This window comes from Protomyctophum bolini (genome assembly GCF_963924005.1).
Source record: "Protomyctophum bolini genome assembly, chromosome: 14".
Classification (NCBI taxonomy): Eukaryota; Metazoa; Chordata; class Actinopteri; order Myctophiformes; family Myctophidae; genus Protomyctophum; species Protomyctophum bolini.
This window is the reverse complement of record NC_137875.1, coordinates 5,528,831-5,553,269: the sequence shown is the minus strand read 5'-3', so window position 1 is coordinate 5,553,269 and position 24,439 is coordinate 5,528,831. Positions and strand designations below refer to the sequence as shown.

General features: G+C 41.9%; 2 protein-coding genes across 2 annotated transcripts; both read left to right on the top strand.

Annotated features, from left to right (window-relative positions):
- Window positions 1-15,425: 15,425 nt before the first annotated feature.
- map10 (microtubule associated protein 10) lies at window positions 15,426-17,066 on the top strand (the record flags this gene model as incomplete). The annotated part of the gene is made up of 2 exons (XM_080782121.1): window positions 15,426-15,700; window positions 16,160-17,066. The coding sequence occupies 2 exons, from the start codon at window positions 15,426-15,428 to the stop codon at window positions 16,980-16,982; spliced, it is 1,098 nt and encodes a 365-aa protein (XP_080638247.1). The 3' UTR covers window positions 16,983-17,066.
- Window positions 17,067-19,493: 2,427 nt separating this feature from the next.
- Window positions 19,494-23,430, top strand: ntpcr (nucleoside-triphosphatase, cancer-related). The gene is made up of 5 exons (XM_080782598.1): window positions 19,494-19,602; window positions 20,438-20,600; window positions 20,705-20,807; window positions 21,570-21,779; window positions 22,318-23,430. Exons 1-5 carry the CDS (start codon window positions 19,566-19,568, stop codon window positions 22,396-22,398), a joined length of 594 nt encoding a protein of 197 aa, XP_080638724.1. The 5' UTR covers window positions 19,494-19,565; the 3' UTR covers window positions 22,399-23,430.
- The last annotated feature ends 1,009 nt before the right edge of the window (window positions 23,431-24,439 follow it).

Below are 24,439 nucleotides of genomic sequence, written 5' to 3'. Positions count from 1 at the left end.
CTTTATCACCTATAATGATAGGTGAGAAGGCAAGGTTTCTCTCTCTATGAGTCCCATTCTGACCTGAGATCAGATTCTAAAAATGTCTTCTACATCCTGACAGTTTTCTGAAAAAGCTATGCTTCAATGTCAGTCGTTCTTCGATTTTCCAAAAATAGCAGACCTACAAGCTCGTATGAGCTTGTAGGTCTGCTATTTTTCAATAGCTAAAGCATAACATAATGCTAACACCAAAAGTGGTTAGAAAAATAGACCACTAAAAATTTACTCTTACGTCATAGTTGGTGTGTGGAAATGGTCAATACACCTCCATCCATCCAGCATTGCTCTGGGTGGAGGTTATAACTTCCAATACTAGGCAAATAATTGTAATAATTTTATGATCATTCATTCATTCTTCAAATCTTCAAACTCTGTTGTATACAACCTAATGTCTATCAACAAATAATCCTGCAGCAAAGGCTAAATTGAATTGCTAAATAAATAAAGTAATCCGCGGTAACAATGAAAGCACCGCAGCCAGTCAGTGTATTGTCTGCCATGGATGGATGGATGGGTGTATACGTTAGCTGCAGAGGTTAGGTGAAGGACACCGGCTCCGGCAGCAATACCCCAATGGCTTGGTGGTGCATGCATACATGTACTCGCGCTCACACACTATGCACACACATAGACGGATACAGAGTAGACACACACATCATGTACTCACGCTCACACACATGCTGTGCACACACAGACGGACAGATACAGACACACACACACACACACACAATGATAGTAAGCACTTTATAGCACATCTGTCACAGCTCTGCTCCATTTGACTCGTTAATTACAATCAGCCTCTAAAAGAAACAAGTCAGCAATACCTTTGTACTCAAAAAACAAAACAACTCATCTAAAGGCTCATACTGTACATAGTCTAGATTTACGGTGGTTAGGTGACCACTGAACTGTAACATGACGTCACGAGCCGCGGTGAAGAGCAAACCACCGCCCTTCTCTCTGTTTTTACTCACCACCGCTCAACGTTATTTCAGCTCCGGTGGTCAGCTCACCACCGGAGCGGTGGTCACCTCGCCACCGGAGCGGTGGTCACCTCGCCACCGGAGCGGTGGTCACCTCGCCACCGGAGCGGTGGTCACCTCACCACCGGAGCGGTGGTCACCTCACCACCGGAGCGGTGGTCACCTCACGACCGGAGCGGTGGTCACCTTCCGTTCTTTTTTCCTGGCTATACTTTTGAACCAGGTTAATTGGTTCAGATCCCTAAATGTTGGTTTGGAACTGGAACCAACAACATGCTTCTTCTTGCCCTGAAGTGGGAACCAAAGAGGGCATGTCACTGTTCAGGTTGTGATCTAAACCATCAGAACGGAACCAGTTCTAGAACTAAAGTTCTTTTGGTGGAAAAGGGGCCTCAATGATGTGATTTGTGCAGCTATTAACATTTTGATCCAACGTTCCGCCCTGCTAAACCCGCTATTTGTTTAATGTGTTTTAATTCGCCGTTTTTTTAATAATGAAAAAGAAAGAGCGGATTTGTCGCGGACCTGGTGACGAGGCCGTCGCGTTATGATGACGAAACCGGAAATCAAGCCATATGCTCTCTGGGCTGCTAGGGCGTCTGGGAAAATGAGTTCAATGCAAGTGAACGGTGGGTTTGTTTGGACTACAAACATGCTGTGGAGGCTGTTCTTGTTTCACATTATAATGGCGGCATGTTTTTCCATCAGACTATTTTCCGCCGTATTTTTGTCGATCAAAGCTGCAAATACGTCGGCGTTTATGCTCCAAAGGTAATAAAACAATCTAGGCAGCGTAGAATATTGGATTAACCCATTTTGACCTGAGATCAGATTCTAAAAATGTCTGTTTGAAAATGACAGTTTTCTGAAAAAGCTATGTTTCTATGTCAGTCGTTCTTCGATTTTTCAAAAATAGCAGACCTACAAGCTCGTAGCGCTATGAGCTTGTAGATCACTGGAACAACATATTTTCAGATGGGGATCGGCGGACCAATTACATTATAGTTTTGGGGGTCCTGGACATGAAAATGTTTGAGAACGACTGACATAGAAAACTGTCAGGATTTAGAAGGCATTTGTTAGAATCTTTTCTCAGGTCTGAATGGGCTAAGGCGGTCCTTGGGAATGGGAATGGATCAGGATTTATGGTTTTCAAATAAAACCAGTGGGTGTAAATGTGTTAGCATTGGTTTTTCTCCAGCCCATTCATTGAGTTTAGATTCCCCCAGACAGACGTATCGGTAGGCGGAGATCACTGATCGGTCTGGCTGCAGCAGACTAGCCCATTTTAGGCGGTAACCCCTTTTGGTGTTATAGCATTACGTTATGCTTTAGCTATTTAAAAATAGCAGATCTACAAGCTCATAGCGCGCCACCGAGTGGCGCGCTACGAGCTTGTAGGTCTGCTATTTTTGAAAGATCGAAGAACGACTGACATAGAAACATTAGCTTTTTCAGAAAACTGTCATTTTCAAACAGACATTTTTAAAAATCTGATCTCAGGTCAGAATGGGCTAGTGTGCTCATTCACTGAAACTATCTTTCAGAGAGAGAGAGAGAGAGAGAGAGACAGAGACAGACACTGAAGCAGCGAGGGAGTCAGATTCATAAAGGCATGCTATCTTAGCTCTGAAAAACTGCCATCAGCAACACCCAGCCCTGTCTGCCCATTCAGACAGACAGGGCCCTTTAGCTTTTCGCTACAGTAGGGAGGAGGTATGCGCTCTGGGGCTGGCTGGCACTCACCGTCCAAATCCCTCCTTATCTCCTATTGGAGCCTGACAGGACAGGGTATACTGCATGGGGGGAGGTTATAGTCGCCCCAATTGTCTGGAACACAAGCGAGAGTTGCGGTAAACCCCCCCCCCCGCCGCCCCTCCCCTGGGTCAGCGGCGGTCCCTGTTGGACCTCTAGTGTCCCAGGGGTTAATGACCGACCCCCAGTCTTCATTCTCTCCCATTGAGGCCCACAGTGACAGACATGTATAGACAAAACATGCAGGGGAGGGTCAGCAACTTTTTTTGCTGCCCTCTCCGCAACATTCCTGATATGGACACTAATGAGTCCCAAAGGGAACACAAAGCAGTGGAAATGATTCATCTTATATACGCCGACACGTTTTTTTTCCTACGGGGCTTAGATGTGGCAAAATCCATTGTGCATGAACGTTTTTATTTTTATTTTATTTTTTATGTATATAATTTTGTCCAGTACTCTCTCTAGAAGAGAGATGGTGAATTTCAGGGAGTGGGGGATGAAACAACACAGGTCTGGAGCCCGGAATCGAACCACATTGTCCTGTCAGCGATAGCAGTGTGCGCCCCGACTTGACATTGTTTAATGATTGGCACGGTAAAACAAAGCGCGAGGCTCCCTCTGCTCGTGGCTCTGACAAGTGGTGTTTGCTCTGTTGACCACAGAGCAGATTCTGCAGCAAAAGGATCAAAAAAGAGAGAGCTAAAGTAAAACCACTATGTCCACATTGGGAACATATAATCTCTCCTTTGAAAATGAGATAAAGGAAAATACTCGATACAGACCATAGTCTCTCTCGTGAGTCTACAACAAGCAACATCCTGAAGCGATCTGAAAGATCAGGATTTTGCCGCAAAATCAAATTTATCAAAGTAAAAACACATTTATGACTAAAGCAATCACATGTCGGAGGGAAGCTCTTAATCTTCAAACTGTTCAGTGAACATTTATAATGACGAACGTGCGTCATTTGTACCTAAAAAAATAAGTGAGAATATGGATTCTTGACTTGTATTATACTCAACATTTGTGGCTAAGGATCAGGATATCTTTAGGAACATATACACATGGAAAAATGGTATAGACACCATCATACGCTAAAGATCATGGGCATGTGTGTGTGTGGTAGGGGGGGCAGCGTAGCACCATGTGGGACCAGCATTATAGGTTTATGTGGACATGATTTAAACGGTATACTATCGTCCAAGCTGGTCTAAAGCTGGTCACATGATTAAGGCGTGAGTAGGTTCGTAGAATTTGGTACATAACGCATGATTGTACCACTTTCAACCTGGTGTCCCTATTGTTTTCTTTCAAAGATGTTCTAAACTTGTTTAACATAAACACAAATAGATTGACATGTTGTGATCTTGTACATCTGCTATTTTCACTATCCGTCATAAGGTTGAAGTATAGGCTACTGTATATAGGAATTATACATGGTTAATTGTCCGTCCCGTGGCCTTGATTGTCTGACTCCAATAATCAAGCCTGCAAAACTCTTTCCATTAGCGAGTAGTGACGAAAGCTCCAAACGGCAAACAGTAAATCGTTAAATGCCTTTGCCGGAGAACCGGAGTATCAATCCGGACATAATCTTGTATTATCGTATCTATCCAACCCATTAATTGTAGCGCTGTGCATGAGTGGAGCGAGCCAGTGGATGGCAAAGTGGGTCATCGGAGGGCTCAACCTTTTAACCCCCCCGCCCTCTTTCACGACAGGGCAGGCAGGCCATCATCATCTGAGATTGACAGGGTCGTCGTCTGAGATGATGATCTGGATGTTTGACTGCTAACTGTCATGGTAGCCATCTGCTATACCCCCACCCAGCAGCACCCTCTCTCTACCCTCACTGTCATGGTGTTTCTGGGGGTTCCCGTGATGGCACAGACACCGTCTGCTGGCTCAGTGGGGAGAGGTAGACAGTGGGACGTCATCGCCACTGGATTATATATTATCTCATTCATTAGGTGTAGGAAAGGTTATGCCTCACACAGCGGTGGATCGGTGTTATGTGGTTAGATGGCTGGCTGGCTGGGTGGCGTGCAACTTTCAGAGCCCGTTTCTTTTTTTTATAATCAATCAATCGATCGATTGTGTTTGCGGCTTGGATCGACCAATTTAGTATAATTTAAGTTGCTATCGGTATCTAGCCTCGCGTAGCCAGCCTTCAATCTGCCTTTTGCCCCAAGCAGAGATATTAGTATGGCTACGTGAGGCTAACAATATTCTTTTAAAATATGGGATCATTACAATCTTAGTGTTGTTTGGAGGCACACATGTAATACCCTCAGTACGGCCCAGGTTGAATTTCCAAAACAAGGATATAAGATATAATTCATCTTCAGTGTACCCTCGTGTGAAAAATGAACAGAACAGCACGTTTGCAATGCAAATGTGTTTTTGCAGATACAGTGATTTTACATTAATATGTCAGTTAGGGTTTTTTTTTATAAACACTGGGAAAAATAAGCTCCATCAGGATATTTGTGGCCATGTAACATGAACGTTGAAAGAAATGCAATACTGCACTACTACTACATTACTACTACACAATGCAATCTCTAGAGAACACCCCTGTAAGTGAGATGCATTGCATGGAACTGGAGACAGTGTTCTGCTAACGTCCACCTCCACGTATCACCCCTGGCTTATAGTCACATTCCGCACAGGGTCAGATTAATCAAACCACACAGCAATTCACAACAGAAACAAACAAACATACAAACCAACAACAACACACACAAAAGGTAGCAATCCATCAAAGCCCTGAAGCCCGACAACATGCAAGAGCCCACAAAATCTAATTTGTCCACTGACAGGAAATCATCATGTAGCTATAAAAAAAAAGGACACTTTATGGTCCCTGGTGCATCGTGACAGCGTAAGCCTAGTGCCTGATCAAGCTGTTAAACATGCCATCTTCGCCATCACAATGACGGTTGCACAAGAGAAGGCGTGTAATGTGCAGTGCAGACAGAAATGCCAAACAGCCCCCAAGAGAACCCATTACCCCGACCTTGGACCAGTTATGTCCCTGTGAATGTGGGCCAGGAGGACGAAGGCAGCACACACCGACCAAACCCACCCACTGTGGCTCACCTGCCTACATATCTCCATCATCTCTCGTATAGAGAGGATCACTATGATAAACACAAACAAGAGAGTGGAGCTGGTGCTAAATGCTGTGCATAAATCTACAATTAGCGTCCAGGTGTCGGAGAGAGTGCTGGTAATCATATTTCATCATATCGTTGGTCTGGTATAGCAATAAAACCCCCAGTGATCGTTCAGACCACCACACTGTGGGTGTGTAATGTAATCACCCTGATGACAAGAGATTAAAATAGGGTGCATTTTGCAATCCCAAAACGTAGTTTATAGTTAAGGGAAATTAATAAAACAACGACCTCTGCATCCACGGGATGCACTATACTGTACTACTGTACTGTTTTTTTATTCTAGTTTATTTTGCTAGCTTTAGTTATAATAATCATTTCTGTTTTCTACATGAATATATTAACCACATTATAACCATATCAAATGAAATGGGAGTTAAATGCTGCAATTTGTAAAAAATGGCAAAATATGACTCGTTGAAGTGGGACTCATACGTTTACCAAAGCAAGTGTCACAATATAATAAAACAGTTGAAAATGGGGAAAGTATATGCAGTTGGAGGGGGTACAGCATTTTGTAAACAGAGCTATGTTGCATCGTTATATACAGTATACTCTCAATGCAACCCGTTGTGAGCTTGTAGATCGGCTATTTTCACCACATGACACCATCGTACGACAAGGTATTGGGGCTTATGAGTGGTTAAAGCTAGTAGTCTACACCAGTGGCGCTGCATCCCAGATGATCTTAATCTGGCTTGGCTTTCAACCTTTCAACCACAAAGAAAACCCATTTCCAACATTTTTTTCTCCATTCTATCTGTTATGACTCATGAGCAGTGCTCTATAGAGCCCAGACATCCATCACAAACAGGCCACTGGTGAGTTAAACCTTCTGTGCCCATAGATAGATAGATAGATAGATAGATAGATAGATAGATAGACGTTCTGCTGTCTAGGTTAAGAAGAAGAAAACAACAACAGCAACAACTCACTGGCAGTGTCTCGACAGATCTTCTGTGCTTTCCCCGGACAGTGATGATGAGTGGGCTAAAAAAAATGGTCCATAAATTCAGACTGCTATCTAAACAAAGCCCTGACAAAGAGAAGAGAGAGAGAGAGAGACAGGACACTGAGGCTAGAATAGAGCCTGGCTCCTCTGACAACAAGAGCAGCCAGGCAGCATGTGATCCCTCCAGCCTGCCGGTTGGCTGCTTTTGGAGCAACAGGATTTGGTGGAGAGGCCTATTGTGAGTGACTCCTAGTCCCAGCCAGCAAGACCAGACCACGCTTCCTGATCCCAGTCACATGCAGGGAGGGGGCGTGTGTGGATCTGTTTGGGAGGGGCTGGGGTGCACCCACGGTGACCCACCCACCGTCCACCTCACAGCTCGCCGTGAGTGACTGGTGGAAAGTAACTAAGTACATTTACTTAAGTACTGTACTTTTTTAACCCATTTTGACATTTTTTTTAGCTCAAAAAATGTCTTCTAAATCCTGACAGTTTTCTGAAAAAGCTATGTTTCTACTGTATGTCAGTCGTACTTTGATTTAAAAAAAATAGCAGACCTACAAAGTACAAGCTTGTAGCGCGGCACTCAGTCGGTGCCGCTTGTAGATCTGCTATTTTTCAATAGCTAAAGCATGACATGATGCTAACACCAAAAGGGTGTTCCAAGTACAATTTTGAGATATTTGTACTCTACTTGAGTATTTCCAATTTCCGGTACTTTTACTTCTATTCCACTACATCTCAAAAGGCAAATATTGTACATTTACTCCACTACATTTATTCAAAAACTTTTAGTTACTATAGTTACTTTGATTATCATTACAAAACATACATCGTACACTGAATTATATACATTTCGGCCCTTTGAAAACAACCGATATACAAGCTTGTAGATCTGATCTGCTGAAATTGTACATCGTGAGTACTTTCTGCTTTTGGTACTTTACGTACATTTTGAAGCCAATACTTTTTACTCAAGTAACAAATGTGAGTACATGTTCCACCACCATGAGCACACAGCTCGGCGGCGTGACTCTCTGGGCACAAAAGGGAAGAGAGTGCATCAGCGGTGCTGAATCAACCAGGCCGAGGCCTATAAGTCCTTCAGCGCTTGTTTTCCCCCCACTGTGCACCACATCATGACGACTCAGCACATCACAAGGAAAGCACCGTGGGAAAGCAGGCAGGCTGGGGGAGCAACTGGGGACATAAAAAAAGTTGCTGCCTAGTGCCTGGTGAACTTGGTTCAGACTATTTTGAGCAGTAGGCTAAGTATTATTGAGTATCGTGACGCGCACGCCTGTTTGGAATATACTACTTATGATCTCTGGTTTTAACCCATTCTGACCTGAGATCAGATTCATACGAGGTTTCCACTGACTGGACACACACTGGTCTGATGAACCCATTCTGACCTGAGATCAGATTCTAAAAAAATTCAGTCGTTCTTCGATTCTTCAAAAAATAGCAGACCTACAAGCTCGTAGCGCGCCACTCGGTGGCGCGCTATGAGCTTGTAGATCTGCTATTTTTCAATAGCTAAAGCATAACATAATGCTGACACCAAAATGGCCCGGGTTCCCGTTCAGAATGGGTTAATTGGGTGTCTGGGCTGCCTTCATCCTTTTGTTTTCTGTTAAATCACATTGTGATGTTCGCTATAAGAGCAAACCCATTCAAACAATTGCATTGACATTGGGGAAGCTGAGTAAGGTTTAGGCTCCTGGTTGGGGTTGGGGGTGGGGTGGAGGCCGGGTTTCCAGGAGATGGATGGGATATGACCACTGTACTGTAACTTTAGTGGGGCGTCTCCAACCCCCCACACTGACTGGGGGTGAGCCGGTCGGTGAGAGAGATATCTAAACACAACTCTCTGCAGTCATAAAGCCGTGCTAGCCTGCAGGCATGTCACAGGAAGCTGTTTCTAATCTCGACTCAACCTGACAGGTGCTTTATTGTTCAGCCACACACCCACTGTGCAGCACATAACTTTGTTTTTGACATATCGATCAGGCTCACTTAGATATTGTCTGGTTATTCATGCGGAAGGTACGGCATGCTCCTGCGTGATGCGTCTGCCTCCTGGGATTAAAACCTGTTTCTTCTCCAAAGAGCCTTCGGAGGTTAATAGTCTGTATTTCAAACTCAGATTCAAAGACATTTTATCCAAAGCTCCGTCATCGTTGTTGTCATTCACAAAGGGTTCTCATTGAAGAGTGCAGGGCTCTGAGTGGTACAGCTCACAGTGGTGGGTAAGACATTCCACACATGTGGTCTTATTTTGATCTAGTATTTAGATATCATTCCCCCCCTAGTACTGTATCTAGGAGTCAGATTTCTCCCCAGATCATATCCATCATGGTGGCAGCCTAGAAATTCTAATCTAAAACATAATTCGGAAAACCAATAGGATAAAACCATTCTAAAAACAACAATAGCCACTTAAACCCTATACTTCGCTGACTGAGGTCCCTCTGGGGCTTATACAAATCTCTTCACAGAGCTTGTAGATTGGCAGTGTTCACCTATTCTTGCCAAATGTTTGGCCTATTATGACATGCATGCACAGAATAGGGATAATAGGGTTCAAGATGTGCGTCATTTATGATGTGAAGAATATAACAAATAAACACAACCTGCGGACACCTCTTGAATGGAGGTCACTCAAATCTAGGTTAACTCAAGCCCAGTTTTACACTGGGGTTGAACTGGTTCCATTCTTTGAGCCTGGGTGGGAACGTCACAATTCTACAGGTTGGAAGATGCAGATGTGGTAAATGGTGCATTTATATAGCGCCTTTATCCAACGCCACTTTACATAGATTGTGCATTACATTCACCCAACATTCACACACACATTCACACACCGATGGCAGTGGAAACCCATGCAAGGCACCAACCAGCACATCAGGAGCAATTTGGGTTTAGAGTCTTGCTCAAGGACACTTCGACACTAACTCTGGGGGAGCCCACAGGGTTCGAGCTGGCAACCTTGCGGTTACCATCCAGCCAATTTACCCCTGAGCCACCGCCGCCCCATATGATATAAAGTAAACAGTTGTGGCAAAAGCAAGCGAAAAATCATTAAAAAAAATGAAAGAAAGGTGAAACTGTAACTGCCATTGACAATTTCATCTCTCCCATTAAAACTAAGGACACTTTGACTGGTCATTCACATTGCTGGCTAGGCCTGGAATCGAACCTGGTGAACCTGGGTTCACATCTAGTTCCATGAAAGCGCCATGATGGTTCCAATGATCTAGAATGGAACCAGTGCCAAAGTGTCTGAACACAAAAAGCCTGTAGATAATCCATTCCAAAACATGAATTAAAGTTGTATAGTTACAGTTATCCCATGTGCATAATGATATAAAACATTTTCCACCTTCAGTTGAGCAGAAATTGTAATGTCTGCGGCTTATATAGTGTATTTACCTCTGTGCCATGCCAGTTGGAGCTATATACATTTAGAGGAAACTATGTTAACCCATTCTGACCTGAGATCAGATTCATACCAGGTTTCCACGGGACACACACTGGTCTGATGAACCCATTCTGACCCGAGATCAGATTCTAAAAATGTCAGTCGTTCTTCGAATTCTTCAAAAATAGCAGACCTACAAGCTCATATCGCGCCACTCGGTGGCGCGATATGAGCTTGTAGATCTGCTATTTTTCAATAGGTAAAGCATAACATGATGCTAACACCAAAATGGGTGCCCGGTCAGAATGGGTTAAACACTAAAACAGGCCAAGAGCATTCTGGGGATATCTTAAATAACACTCCTGTGCCTACTATACGTTACAACAGCACAGTCCTATCAAAAACTAATCCCTGCCAGACATGTAGGTCTGTGGCGTGAATAGGGCTGGTGTCTTGTTCATTTTAACACTCAAGGAGCAGAAAAGCACTTCATACAGTGCTCGGTCTGTTCATGAGAGAGCTGTGAAGCCACAAGGACATAAATCCCAGACTACAGAAAATGAAGTAAAGGAAAACCTTTAAAAAAAAAAGGAAGGGGGGGGAGTTTACTGTGAGTTGAGAGAAGCACCTCCTTGTTTTGACCGGTGATAGCCTCCAGTCGAGGAATGGGGCAATCTATTTTCCTTTTATTAGGAATTTAATTGTTGTGTAGAAGCTCAGCTTCCTACAGGAAGAAAGTATACGGATGTGTTCCCAGGAGATAAACAATGTTTCACTTGTTGTTTACTAACCCTGGGAACAGAAAGGAAGGCCACAGCACAGCAGCATGCAGCTGCCAACAATACTGTCAGATACATGCTGTGTACTGTAGCCTATGCCCAGAGACTTCCTGGAATTATAACATCCCTTTTTGGAGAATCCAAACCAATGTTAAAACAATGTCAATCCCTTTGCCCAGACTTACTGACGATGAGCAACACAGTAGGCTATAGGCCTACTTCACAGGCTGCTAACATTGTAGGTTATTACACCCCCAATTGAGTACTTAGGCTAATATAATTTAACCACTATTTTAGCCACATGAATATTATGTCCTGACACAACAATAAAACTACTGAACGTTAGGCAGGCATGACTACAAATAATAACTATTGGATATATCGTCACAGCCAGATGGTGGTAGTTTTTAGATAAGGTAGACTTGACTATAGGTGACTTTATAATGACAAGTATGATGTATTGATGTCTTTACTGCCCCCTACTGTTTCATGTAAGCATTGAGTCCAGTGGGAAATTTCGTTCATAAATAATTTCGGAAACAAATCTACGAAGAGCCCTTTTAAGTTTCCAAAGAAAAACTATAAGAAATCAACGTCAGTGACTAATAATAGCACTACTTTGTCTGAGTACAAATGCAGATTAATAAATTAATTAATAACATTTATACATTTTAAATAACTATTAAAAAAAATCCATATATGATCATTATGGAGGATACCCAATAGAAAGTGATTTCCATCGAGTCTACGTCTTGAACTAAATAGATGCCAACAGCAAACGGTGGTATAGGCTATTTAGCTCATTAAAAACATAGGCTATAGTTTAGCCGACACAATATTACAATGTTTTGTGCTGTGATCTCATAATCATTCCCCAAGTTCCTACTCATCCTACTGCATATGGCATACGCTTGATCAGTCTCAGAGAGCGTACATAAAACACACACTTAGTGACTTGTCTTGTTCTCAGTTTGTTAGTTATTTTAGAAGAGAAAGAAAAAAACATGCATGGTTCTTTACCTTGAACATGAACAATGCTCCCCAGAGTCCCCACAGCCACAGTGTGGATTAGTATCCGTGATGAATAAGCGTTTTGAGCGGCTGTATAGTCAGTGTATAGGTCTCCCGATCGCATCTCTTTCTCTCAGCCTCCCGACTGGACGGACTGAGAGAGTAGTAATAGACTGTTGTATGATCCATCCACTGTCTACAACACGTAGTGCGGCTAGACTCCGCCTCCGATGATTTGTCTGGAATAAATACACACAGCTGTCAATTGTTCTTCTTCAGATATAAATACAAACTATACACGCCTGACGTTTTGTTATTGAATTGTAAAGTATTTTTTTTTTATTTTTTTTTACTAATATGAGGACTATATATTATACCGTATAAACTCACAAAGAGTGAAGCGCGGCTACGGTACATCAAACTGGGTTAACATCGTGTAAAAAAAAACTAGCTTTGGTCCTCCTTAGCGCTGTGGACCAGAGCTACAGTGGCACCAACTGGTGAACTGCAGTAAAGTTTCTCTCCAAAAAGCATCATATTCCTGTCATTCTCACATCATAAAAAGGTGTTTTCCTATAGCTGTCTGCAACCATGCAACAGACTACTGTATAGACTACTCCTGGATCAACCACTTGATATAATAATTTAAAATTAAATGTATAATAATATTGTATTATTATTAGTATTTCCAATTATTTTTCAATAACCTCCTTTACGTCTACTCCACTACATCTCCACTACAATTATTTGAAAACTTTACTTTCATTGATTGATTAATTGATTGATTGATTGGAAGATTTATTAACAGTAGCCTATGCAGAATAGGTATACATTTCAAGCTCAATACAAAAACTGTTAACTGTGGACGACACCATATAAAGCATTACACTTGTTTACAACAGGGTCCACCATTTTCAATTCATCAGAACATTTAGATGTTTACAAATATACACTTCTATATAACAACAAACAGGAAAAGGAGGTAAAAAGGGAAAAGATAATATACAGTGAGGCTGAGGGGAAAGAGGGTGCAGGGGGAGGAGGACTCTGACTTTTTTACGGGGGTCAGTTTGGAATTGCAGCCGTCTGTAGGTGCCCTTAGAGAGCGGTTTTGAAGGACTCAGGGGATTCACATGTCCTAATGACTGTTGGTAGGGCCGCGGGCGTTCCACATTTTGGTGGCATAGGAGCGAAATGAGTATTTAGACAGGTACATGGCTACCGTATCTTGGTGGTGTAGAGAATCTTGTGGACCAGAGTGACCCATTTCAAGATGCTGTACTCTGTCGTCGACCCTAAGCCATTCCAGCCTGTCAAAATGGGCAGGGGTGAGGTGGGGAGTGAGGCGGCCAAGTAGTAGCCTGACCAGTTTGTTTTGGGAAGTCTGGAGCCTTGTTTTAAGGGCCTTAGAGGCGCTGTACGTGGTAACAAGAGGTGCACGCATAGGAAACCTTGTACAAGGACTCCTGTTAGTGAGGAGATCCTGTAGGAATCTTGTTCTTTGGTTGACTTTTTTGATTAAGTTTAATAGTGGTCATTTTTATCACCGGAAATATTTGCCTCTATTTGTTTGTTTTGATTTGTTCTATCCTAGAGGCAAATACCTACCTAGGTAATTTCATCTTTTCGTGTGATAGATATTGTCACCCACTCGTATAACCAAGAAGCCATCTGCCTTGCTGAGGTTACTATTTGATCCAAAGACAATGGATTCAGTTTTTCGTAATAGTTTGTTATCAGCAAGCCAGGTGCAGATTCTATCGAGTTCAGAGCGGAGGGCCTTTTGTAGAGAATGATTATTATTACAAAACATAGGCCTATGCATTAACCAATTCATTTTGGCCATTTGAAAATAGCCGATCTACAAGCTCGTATCTGCTCTTTTCAAAATATTTTTTATACATTTGAAAACTTGAAATGGGACATTCTGCATAATGACTGAGTACTTTCTACTTTTTACATTTTGATGCCAATACATTTGTACTTTTACAAATTTTTAATTCAGGACTTTTACTTGTAACACAGTATTTCTACTTTGCACGTATTGATATTTTTACTTAAGTTAAAAAAAATTGAGTAGACTTGTTCCACGACCACCACTTACTAGTAGATCAACAGAAACCAAAAGGATGAACCATTGGCTGGTCTGCTATAAAACTACATTTCCCAGGTATCCACCACTGTTATTCTGTGACGCAATAAGCATGCGCCGTCAGCTCAACAGCTGTTTGTTTCCATGGAGCTGACCGACGCTTTAGCTGACTGAAGCTAAAAGCTTCTTTTATTGCGGCTTAACTAAATCTACCGCGGGACGACTTCAGATTCAGAATGTCATCATTAAAACGCAACGGTGATAACTCGGAAACTCTTTTCTCATTTGAGATTTTGTTGGAATATATCCGAATTGACAAAGAAAGAAGCGCTTCCCACCGCCCGTTAGCTCTTGGCTTGAGAATGCTTGATTTCCCCACACTGATAATTTACCAAGCTGAACAGAATGGTGGTGGCAGTAAGTACCCTTCACAACAAGGACACCGTGGTGACGAGAACCACGACAAAGACAATGTGGCAACAGTGGCATCTCCAAATTATCCATGTCAACAACATGAAGGTGAATATATCTTCAACAAAGGCAAGTCGTGTTTGTTCAAAATGAACGTGGACACGTTGCATAGCCATTTATCATGCACCCCTCTCTTTGCCACAGTGATGGATGTGAAAGACGAACTCCCTACATTAGTTGGAACCTCACAGATTTCGCTGACAAAACTGGTGCACAGAATTAAGCGGGACGTGAATGCTCATGGTATTTTGTCTCCCTCTTCCCATGGAGAAAAGAACGTTGTGGGTTTATATGATCTCATGGGAGAGAAAATTGGATTGGTTTCCTTGCGTTATAAAATTGTGAGTCTAGGACCTAGTTTATTGCCACACGTCTCAGCAAAACACAGCAAATGCATGCAGGAGAACTCGCTTACCAACACATGGCTGTTACAGTCACCAAAGTTGCAGAAGTCTGATTCCTGTAAGGATTTGCAAATTAATGGACAGTTAATTAAGAAAGTGACTTCATCAGCAATGCAGGAAGATGTTGTCTGTGTTGCTACTCGGATAGAACACAGGCCAAGAAGTGAAACGCATCAAGCAGCACCCCAAGAAAATGAGCAGACATTAGACGAGGATTTGGCTTTGTTCTGCCCTCCACTTCTCTTCTACAATAGTTCTGTAGACAAGACAGGCAGAAATGAGGCAAAGAAGGACCACAAGTTATTGAAACTAAAAGCAGAGCTTCTTACAATGGAAGATGTGTGGTCGGAGGAGGATGACGGAGGGACTGAAAGTAAATCCAAATCTCCATTGATTGACCAGAGCGTGACACATGACGCCAAAATGAGTGGCCAAGAGCACCAGGAAAGTGGGGTTACTCCAAATGTCCTTGGGGAAGCCTTAAGGCAGTTGCCTCTGCTAAATGCCCTTCTTGTTGAGCTGTCACAATTGAACGGACAGACCCGTCAAGAGCCTCTAAGCATTCACCCCAATCTAGCATGGATCTACAAACCTCCCCCAGAGACGTCAGTTAGTCTGGGAAGCCCCCTACGAGAGGTGGACCAAACCAGACTGGTGTATAAAACCAGACGAGTTGCTAGGCCTTGTTTAGAAGCTATTCACTTGCCGAAAAAAGTTTCTCCCGCAAAACCTGTACAGGAAAGAGAGGTTAAATGCAGTAAGATGAAGGGAAGGGAAGATGTCTGCCCTGACAATAAACCTTTCCATACATGTAATCGGAAAAAGCTGGCTTATGGGACAACTAAGACATTCCATCTCAGGTTGAAACAAAATAAAGCGACGATTTCAAACGCTAATAATAAGGTAATAAAGCAAAGAAATAAGGTCTTAAACCAGAGGACGAGTCTAGATGAACATGTTGAAACTGTCATGAGCAGCAGCGTTGCAGTTGATGCTAAGCAAGACGATGAAAATACTAAACATTCTTACTCGGACACGAGGTTGTTGATTTCCATTCCCACCAGGGACGATGATGAGCATGAAGCACAGCAGAGAGACAATAGTGACAATCAAAGTGAATCGGGTCAATCGCAGTCCGGTTCTCACAGGAGCAAAGAGAGAATGGAAACTCCAGCGAGCAGTCGAGTTAACAGCCCAAAATCCACAAACTGGGATCCCAGCAGTGGAGGAGAGGAGGGAGTAGAAGAATACATTGATGACTTTACCAGTCTTGATCCTAGTGATGGCTGCTCCCCAGACCCCGTTGTCATGTGCTCTCCTGACCCTCTGAGTTTTAGTCCGGAGCCCGCTTTCGCCAGAACACCGATGTCTCCTGCCGGTGGCGACCTCTGCAGTTCTGACAGCACCACCACGGAGCGGATACACAAGAAAACTGTCCTCCCTGTGCCAGTCAAAGCCCCCGGCTCGCCACAGCAGTCACTGAGGGGTACACACGTAATTCGACCACGTACCCTGGCCTCGGCACTCAGCATTTCCTCGGATAACGATGACAGAGAATGGCCTCCACAGCAGTCACTGAGGGGTACACACATAATTCGACCACGTACCCTGGCCTCGGCACTCAGCGTTTCCTCCGATAACGATGACAGAGAATGGCCTCCTACTACTGTACGCTTCAGAAAACAGGAGGCAAATAGCTCCAGAGCAAAGAAGGCATCCATTACAGAGAGTTTCGAGGTATCGGGGAGCCAAAAGAGTGCTAAAGGATTTGAACCGAGTCGGGACATAGAGGAGCTGGGAGATGAGCTTGGTTCTCTGGATTTAAAAAACAATTATCAACACATCTCTGAGCTTGTAGCCCACAAGCTCCCTGGATACACTATGTAAACAAGCACAATATCTAGTCTTTATTTGTTTCTTTTATTTATTTATTTATTATAAACTGTTTATTGGGTTTTTCTAGACTCTAGAATAGAGCATACAACTGTATGATCAGAGCATTTATAAAAGATATTATTAAAAAGTGACATATTGACTTATTGCTAAAATAACAATAACACAACCCTAAACACGGATGGAAAAGTAAATTGCAAATGTCGGTAAACTGTGTCAATTATAGAAAAATAGCCAGTATAGATATAGAAGGCAGTATATCACTCAAGCCACACAACACAAATGTAATACTACCCAAAACCACATGTTTCAATCAGAATGACTGGGAAATGTATTCCTTTCAATTAATTGCTTTTATTTTCCAATCTTCTCCAGTGAGTATGATGGAGGGATATACAGGAATTATGCAGCCTGATGTCCCAATTGTCTATTATATTAAATCACCTATGTGAACTTGTGAACCTTTACATCAGCTACTTTTTTTTTTAAATCTTGCCATAAGTGGCTAAATAAAGGCATCGGCTGATTTCTGTAATTGATTATATTAAATTAAGCCTCCTTGAGTTGGGAATGGGATTGGTGTGAAGAAATCATCTAAAATGTAGGGTTAGTAACCCATAGTAAATTAATATAATGTCTGGGAGATGCTGAAAAGAAATCCTATCAATACACAAATTGTTAGTTAAACTAGGCAGATGCCTGTTGTACGCATTGTCAGACTGCCTATGCAATACCTATTGATGCACCGAATATTCCTCAGCAGAAAATATTCTGCAGAAAATGGCTAAAAATGCATTTTCGGCCTATTCGGGTTTCGGCCCGAATAGGCAGAAAATATATCACCGAATAGTGTATGAAATTAATGCATTCAAAAGGGCTGAATAAATGTTTTATGGACCCAGGTCATAATAGTGATTATTATTTAAGTTAAGTTTTGCCATAACCATTTATTTTGCCATAAATCGGGTAGCTTTAAGGTGACATGGCATGGCAGAAATGGTAGGAAAAAATATATATAATATTAATTATATTCGGTTTTTGGCCAACTGTTTCCTATATTCGGTATTCGGTTTCGGACAAGAATTTCCCTTTCGGTGCATTCCTATTACCCATTATAGTACTTGGGTTGGAAGGCCAGTCTATGATTTCAATAATAGTATGACGATGAATGGATTAAAAGTATAACCAGTATATCCATCTGTCTGCTAAATTAGAGATGACTGATGTTTATCCACCACTCGTCACTGCCCTGAATGGGGTACTGATGAGCAGCATATGGTTTAATAGCACCTATAGTGGTGCCTAGATAGGAAATTATTGTACAGCGCTTTTAAACCCCAGTTTTAACTGAATGGTTTAATAAAAGTATTTTGGTCAGATCTGACAAATATAAGTTGTGATATTTTGTGTATTTATAAAAAAAAAAATCTTAAATACTGGGTGCATTTTTTTTAAAGTCATTAAAGAGGGTAGAAACCACTACTCCTAAGCATGGAATAGTATTAGTAATAGTGAAGATATTTAGAAAGTTGAATAATATATTATTTATTCACTATTGATTGATTGAATTGATTGAAATCTTTATTAACAGTTTGCAGAATTACAGTACATTTCAAGCACAAACTCAATACAAAGACTGTTAACTGTGAGTGGACGACCCAATTAAGCCTTACACTTGTTTACAACAGGGTCCACATTGTTCAATTCATCAAAACATTTAGAGACAAACAAATAGACACTTCTATGTAGTTAAAGAACAGAACAGGAATTCATCATATAGGAAGCGAAAAGGGAAAAAAAGTATATATACAGTGAGGGGAACAGGGGGATAAAAGAAAAGAAAACGAAGGACAGAGTGTAGGGCGCCTGCACACAACACCATGCGTTGATGCCATGTGTGCATATGTGCAGGCACCCAACACCACGTCCATACAAAAACATAGTACAATCCATAGTACAAAGACAGAGTGTAGGGCGCCTGCACACAACACCATGCGTTGATGCCATGTGTGCATATGTGCAGGCACCCAACACCACGTCCATACAAAAACATAGTACAATCCAGATACAAATTCAGCTTTTACAGAGGCCAGTTTCGAATTGCAGCCATCCGTAGGTGCCCTTTGAGAGCAGTTTTGAAGGAGCCAAGGGATTCACATGTCTTAATGACTGTTGGTAGGGCGTTCCACATTTTGGTCGCATAGGAGCGAAAAGAATTTAGTCCCTTGTTTGTGCCGAATCTGGGTTGTACATGGTTTGTTGCACTCCCTCTGGTGTTGTGGGTGTGGACTTCGTTTACATTAAGGAAGTATTTAGACAGGTACATGGGTATCTTGGTGCTATAACTATAACCAACATAACCTTGACAAACCAATTGTAAGTAGTTTGATCGAAATCCCTATGCCATAGATATATATACATTTTTAATCTATGGCCATGAAAAAAAGCACGCACGCTGGCACGTACACGCACGCGTTTATACTCAGTGCGCATGTGCGGGTTCAGTGTGTACGGAAGTGCAGCAGTGGCTCCATGCGCATGGGTGGTGGTGGGGTGAATGTGCTGTAAGCTACAACAATGTCCATAAAACACGTTTTCTTGACAGGACCTCCAGGTAACGAGACATGATATGACTTGATGTTGCAGTTTAGTCTGAACGTCTAGGCTGCTCAGCTCAACTGAATAACTGATACATAACATTAATCTGCGCGACTGTGACGTTATCGTTGAAGACGTTGTTCTGGTTCTGATGAAAACAACAGGGAACGTATCGGGGCTAAAAACAACCCATTCTAATCTCTCCAGAACAGATTTGAGGCGCGCTGCGCTAGAATCTGTCCCAGATTGATACAAGTCTACTCAATGGAAATAAGCCATCTGGTTTTTTAATTGCGTTATCCTTTTAGCGTCCGTTCTCCTTTGTATCAATCTGAGCCGTTTTTTTTTGTTGCAAACTGTTCAAGTATTCAATCAATCAAAAACACTAATCAATATGACAAACTAACATAATGCCTTCACAATACATAGGGATTTCTTTTTACAGTTTAGGGCCGACTATATATTGTGTGAAATTTTGGCAGTAGCCTATTTATCCATGGAACACAACCTACAAAGACGTTCATTCGTCATAATAATGAGACAAGTTTTGTATCAAGGCTAGGAACCACCTGAGAGAAAAAGCCAGTCACTCATTTTCTAGACTAAGGCCAGCCAAAGGTGTCAGACAGTAGGTCTTTCTTGTGTATTTTAAAGCTACTTTAAGCATGGGAAACCATAGATGGAATGCAGAACTGTGCCTTGGGCAAAGAAAAATCATAATAGCACTAATGCCAGCCATGCAATAATAAACCATAAATTACAGGCACAGAAGCCCTTCATTGAAAAAGCAATAATATTGCACTGTCAGTTTTTTTTTCTCTTCCCCCAACCCTTTGTTTGTTTTTGTATAGGTGTGGGGAAGACCACACTAGTCCAGAAGGCCTGTGAGGCTATGCGTTCGTCAGGCGTGGCCATGGATGGGTTTTATACACAAGAGGTCAGAGAAGGAGGCCGGAGAGTTGGCTTTGATGTCGTCACAGTAGCAGGAGAGAGGGGGCGCCTATCCAGAATAAGGTCACTGAATTGTCACGTCAAACTAATTAAACCAATTGTCATTAATGTTTTTATTTTTATTTATTTTTCATCTGAAGATCACCTCACATTTTTCCAATTTACAGAGATGTTGCGGGTGCATCTGACGGGAGACGAGAATACACTGTTGGACAATATGTTGTTGATTTACCTTCATTTGAAAGCCTGTCTCTACCGCTCTTCAGAAATGTAAGCTGAATAGTAATAGTGCTGCACAATGACATTGAAAATGACCCTCATTAATAGATGACAGGAGCGAAAACATTCATGTGTTGTACCCACTTATCAAGTCGTCAGCACCTTTCTTCAACCAGAACCGACGATTGTAATTGAAGGCCAAGGCAAAATGCCTGCATAAATTCCAGAGTGACACTTTTAGTGTTTCATGGTGCCGTCTGGCTGTCACTGGGCCCTGATTAATCCTGCATGTAAATCGGAGGTCCTGGTGTGTGCCGTCTCTAAACACATGTGCTTTGTACATGAAGGCCTTGTGGCGGCACATTTTCCACTTTCATCTCATTTACGGCCATTCTATAATCGCTGCAGGTCACGTCGCATGTGTAGCTTGAACACGGCATACTGTGTGTTGCCATGACACCATCTGTCAGTCATACTGGAATGTGACAACCAGTCAAATGTCACCATGTGGCTACATATTTGTTCACGCTGCCGTAAGTGCTTTCCAGTAAATAAAACAATAATTCCCGATTGTAAGCATACTGTATGAGAGCATCAATATTTCCGTGTAGGACGGTCTATGTACAGCCTTTAGTGTTCCCCCCCCCCCCCCCCCCCCCTAATAAAGTAGCTTTTATTTGTTGCTTCCTCTTGCCCCCATGTAAAGCATCTTTGGGTACTCAGAAAAGCGCAATTTAAGTTTGAGATATTATTATTATTATTATTATTACAGTATGTATTGACATTGGGGTCGTTGTCCATCTCTTGCCTCAGGTAGGGACTGCTGATGGAGGCAGTAGGAGGTTGTTCGTCATCGATGAGATTGGGAAAATGGAGCTCTTCAGCCAGCCATTCATCAGGGCGGTGAGGCAGACCTTGGGGTGCGGTGATGTCTGCATCCTGGGCACCATCCCTGTCCCGAAGGGAAAACCTCTAGGCCTCGTGGAGGAAGTGCGGAGCAGGAGAGATGTGAAGCTCTTCAATGTGAGCGTTACATCATTGACTAGTCAGACAGTAACACGTGACCTGAATAAAAAGAATAATAATAATCATCAGACCAGTGTACACACACACACACACACACACACACTTTTTAAGCCTCTCCACAGCATATCACTGAAAGCTGTTTACACAGCATTCAGCAGGTCTTATAGATGAGCAATCTGCTTAATTTCCCTTGTCTGCTCACTTTGGCAGGAGTGGTGTGGTATACGATAGCGTATTATCCCTCCCCTATAGCATGCAGGATTAACCCTGAGATGTTCCGTGACTGATCCCAACAACAATGGACACTCTGAAATGCCAAAATAATTTATCACAGGAATCTGATTGTACTGTCATGTAGCTTTGGATATTTGCCATGCATAATGCTTACCATAACGGCCTGGGGAGTTAATAATAGTAGCGTTGTTCTTGTTATTTATTTTATTCTGATATATATTATACACACACACACTATACTATCGGTATATATACTGCCATTTGTGGTGTATCTATTCACATATTTATTTTCTCTTTGCAGGTGTCCAAGGAAAACAGAAATTCCATTCTCCAAGACATTATTTCTGCATTACAGGAGTGTCTTAAACACACGGCCTCTTAAGAAGAAGAAGACTATGGACAAGCACAGAGGTTATGCATCATTATGCTGGCATTCACCTTTTATTTATTTATCTCTCTCGTCTCAATGCATATACCGTACAAAAAAGTGCACAGCCTGAAATCTAATAGAATATTTGCATCCTCTGCCTGACATGGTCGTGACCTGACCCGAGGGGCGTCCATATCAGCTGAATGATGTAGTGTGTCACATACACGTACATTTATGCATTTTCTCTTCACATACAGCCGCAAAAATGTATCTCATGCTGAATAATTAAATGTGAAATGGCAGAACAAAGCAGAAGAGTAGCTGTAGCAGAACATAGACACGCTGTGCTTTGGAAGTCAGACTTGTCAGTCTCCAGAAATGGTGCTTCGTTTGATGGACCTGACATCTGTCATTGTGTGATGCTCATTTATTCTCTAGGTAGGATAAATGGTGCTTCTCCATATGAAGGCCAAGGTCACACAGGAGGACTTGCATGTCCACCATGTCTCTCCTTTGACATGTGAGCCTCTTGTGTATCGGTCTTGTCAGTCTGAGGATGTCGTTCATGCAGGGAAGATCAATCAATATTTAACAGGGCAACAATAAACCCATCCCTGGCCTAGTGTACATGGTTTATTCATCTGGCGCTTATGAATAAGGACACAGAAGAATAAACGCCTCCACGTCACTCTTCATACCACTTCAGCATTTGTGACGGTTTTCTTTGCGTATCTGAATAGTTGAAGAGATGGCAATACCTGTGAGTGAATATTTTTCTCATGTTAAAGGGAAGTTGATCTAATAATGTTTATTTTGAGATTTATTTGAGAATCTACTAGCTTAAGTAAAAATTTTGCAACAAAAGAAAATGCATTTAATTAATTGTGTTCATCTGTTGATGATAACGTCTGAAAAGGTTTACAGGATAGTAAATGTTTGCCTTTTATTTGCTAATGTAATTATGTTCAAATTATAGTTTGAGTTTGAGTTTATAGTAACAAACCATGCATAATAACTAAGCTTCACACTTGTCCTAATAAAGAGCTCCCCCTACAATAGGAGTAAGAATTACAGAAATGTATATTACTGTAAATAAAAGTGTACAGTATTAGTTAATGCAGGTCGGTACATCTCATTACATAAAGGTTAGAAGACAATTAGACATAAATAAAATTAAACCATGCAGCTCTCAATGTCAAGACAGCAGCAGTTGCATACATTTAATAATATGTACTATATGGTTTTTCTTTTTAGACTAATCTGTTTTTAATGGTGATACAACATATAATAGTTAAAGCATGCAGTGATCTTTTCCTCCAGTAATACGGTTTTAAATATGGAGAAGCATTTATTTTCCTAAAGCCAAAGCCTTTGGCTTTAGGAAAATAAATGCTTCTCCATATTTAAAGGTATTATAGTGTTTAATTTATACTCTGTCACTATACAGTGTCGCTCGTTGAAAGCTCAGTTCGGCTTGTAGATTTCCTTTTCGGTGTAATTCTCATCGTTGTACTATAAGGTAAACAAATTGGCTTCAAGACGTTCAAGTGACAAGTAGTTGGCAATGTAAACGTATGATTTCTCATGCCAATAAAGCCCTTTGAATTGAATTGACAAGTCAGGTTCAAGACAAGTGGTCTTTAAAATCCTCCGGTAGCCACGCCCCCTCCACACACCTGCTGCAAACGCAGCAAACATTAAACAGACACTTGAAGGTAGCAAAACAAGAGTGGAAAACAACGTATAATGTAACTTTATACTTCATGGAAGTTGAGCGGAGTAGTCTGGGTTGTAAGGAAGTGAAACCTGCTCAGTCACAAGTGTGTGACAGTTTGAAAGAGATCTTCATCTTCATAACAAACTGCATGGACGATTTGTTTTTAAACAGGTGAGTTAGCTACACGCGTTTGTGTGCACTGTGCAGTGAGGGACAGAGGGTGAAATGAACACATTTAACAAATTGGTGCTCGTGTGTACACTTTTATACATTTATAGAATAAATATACAGACAATGTTTTATTTGGGGTGTCATAGCACAAAATCCTTGTATGAA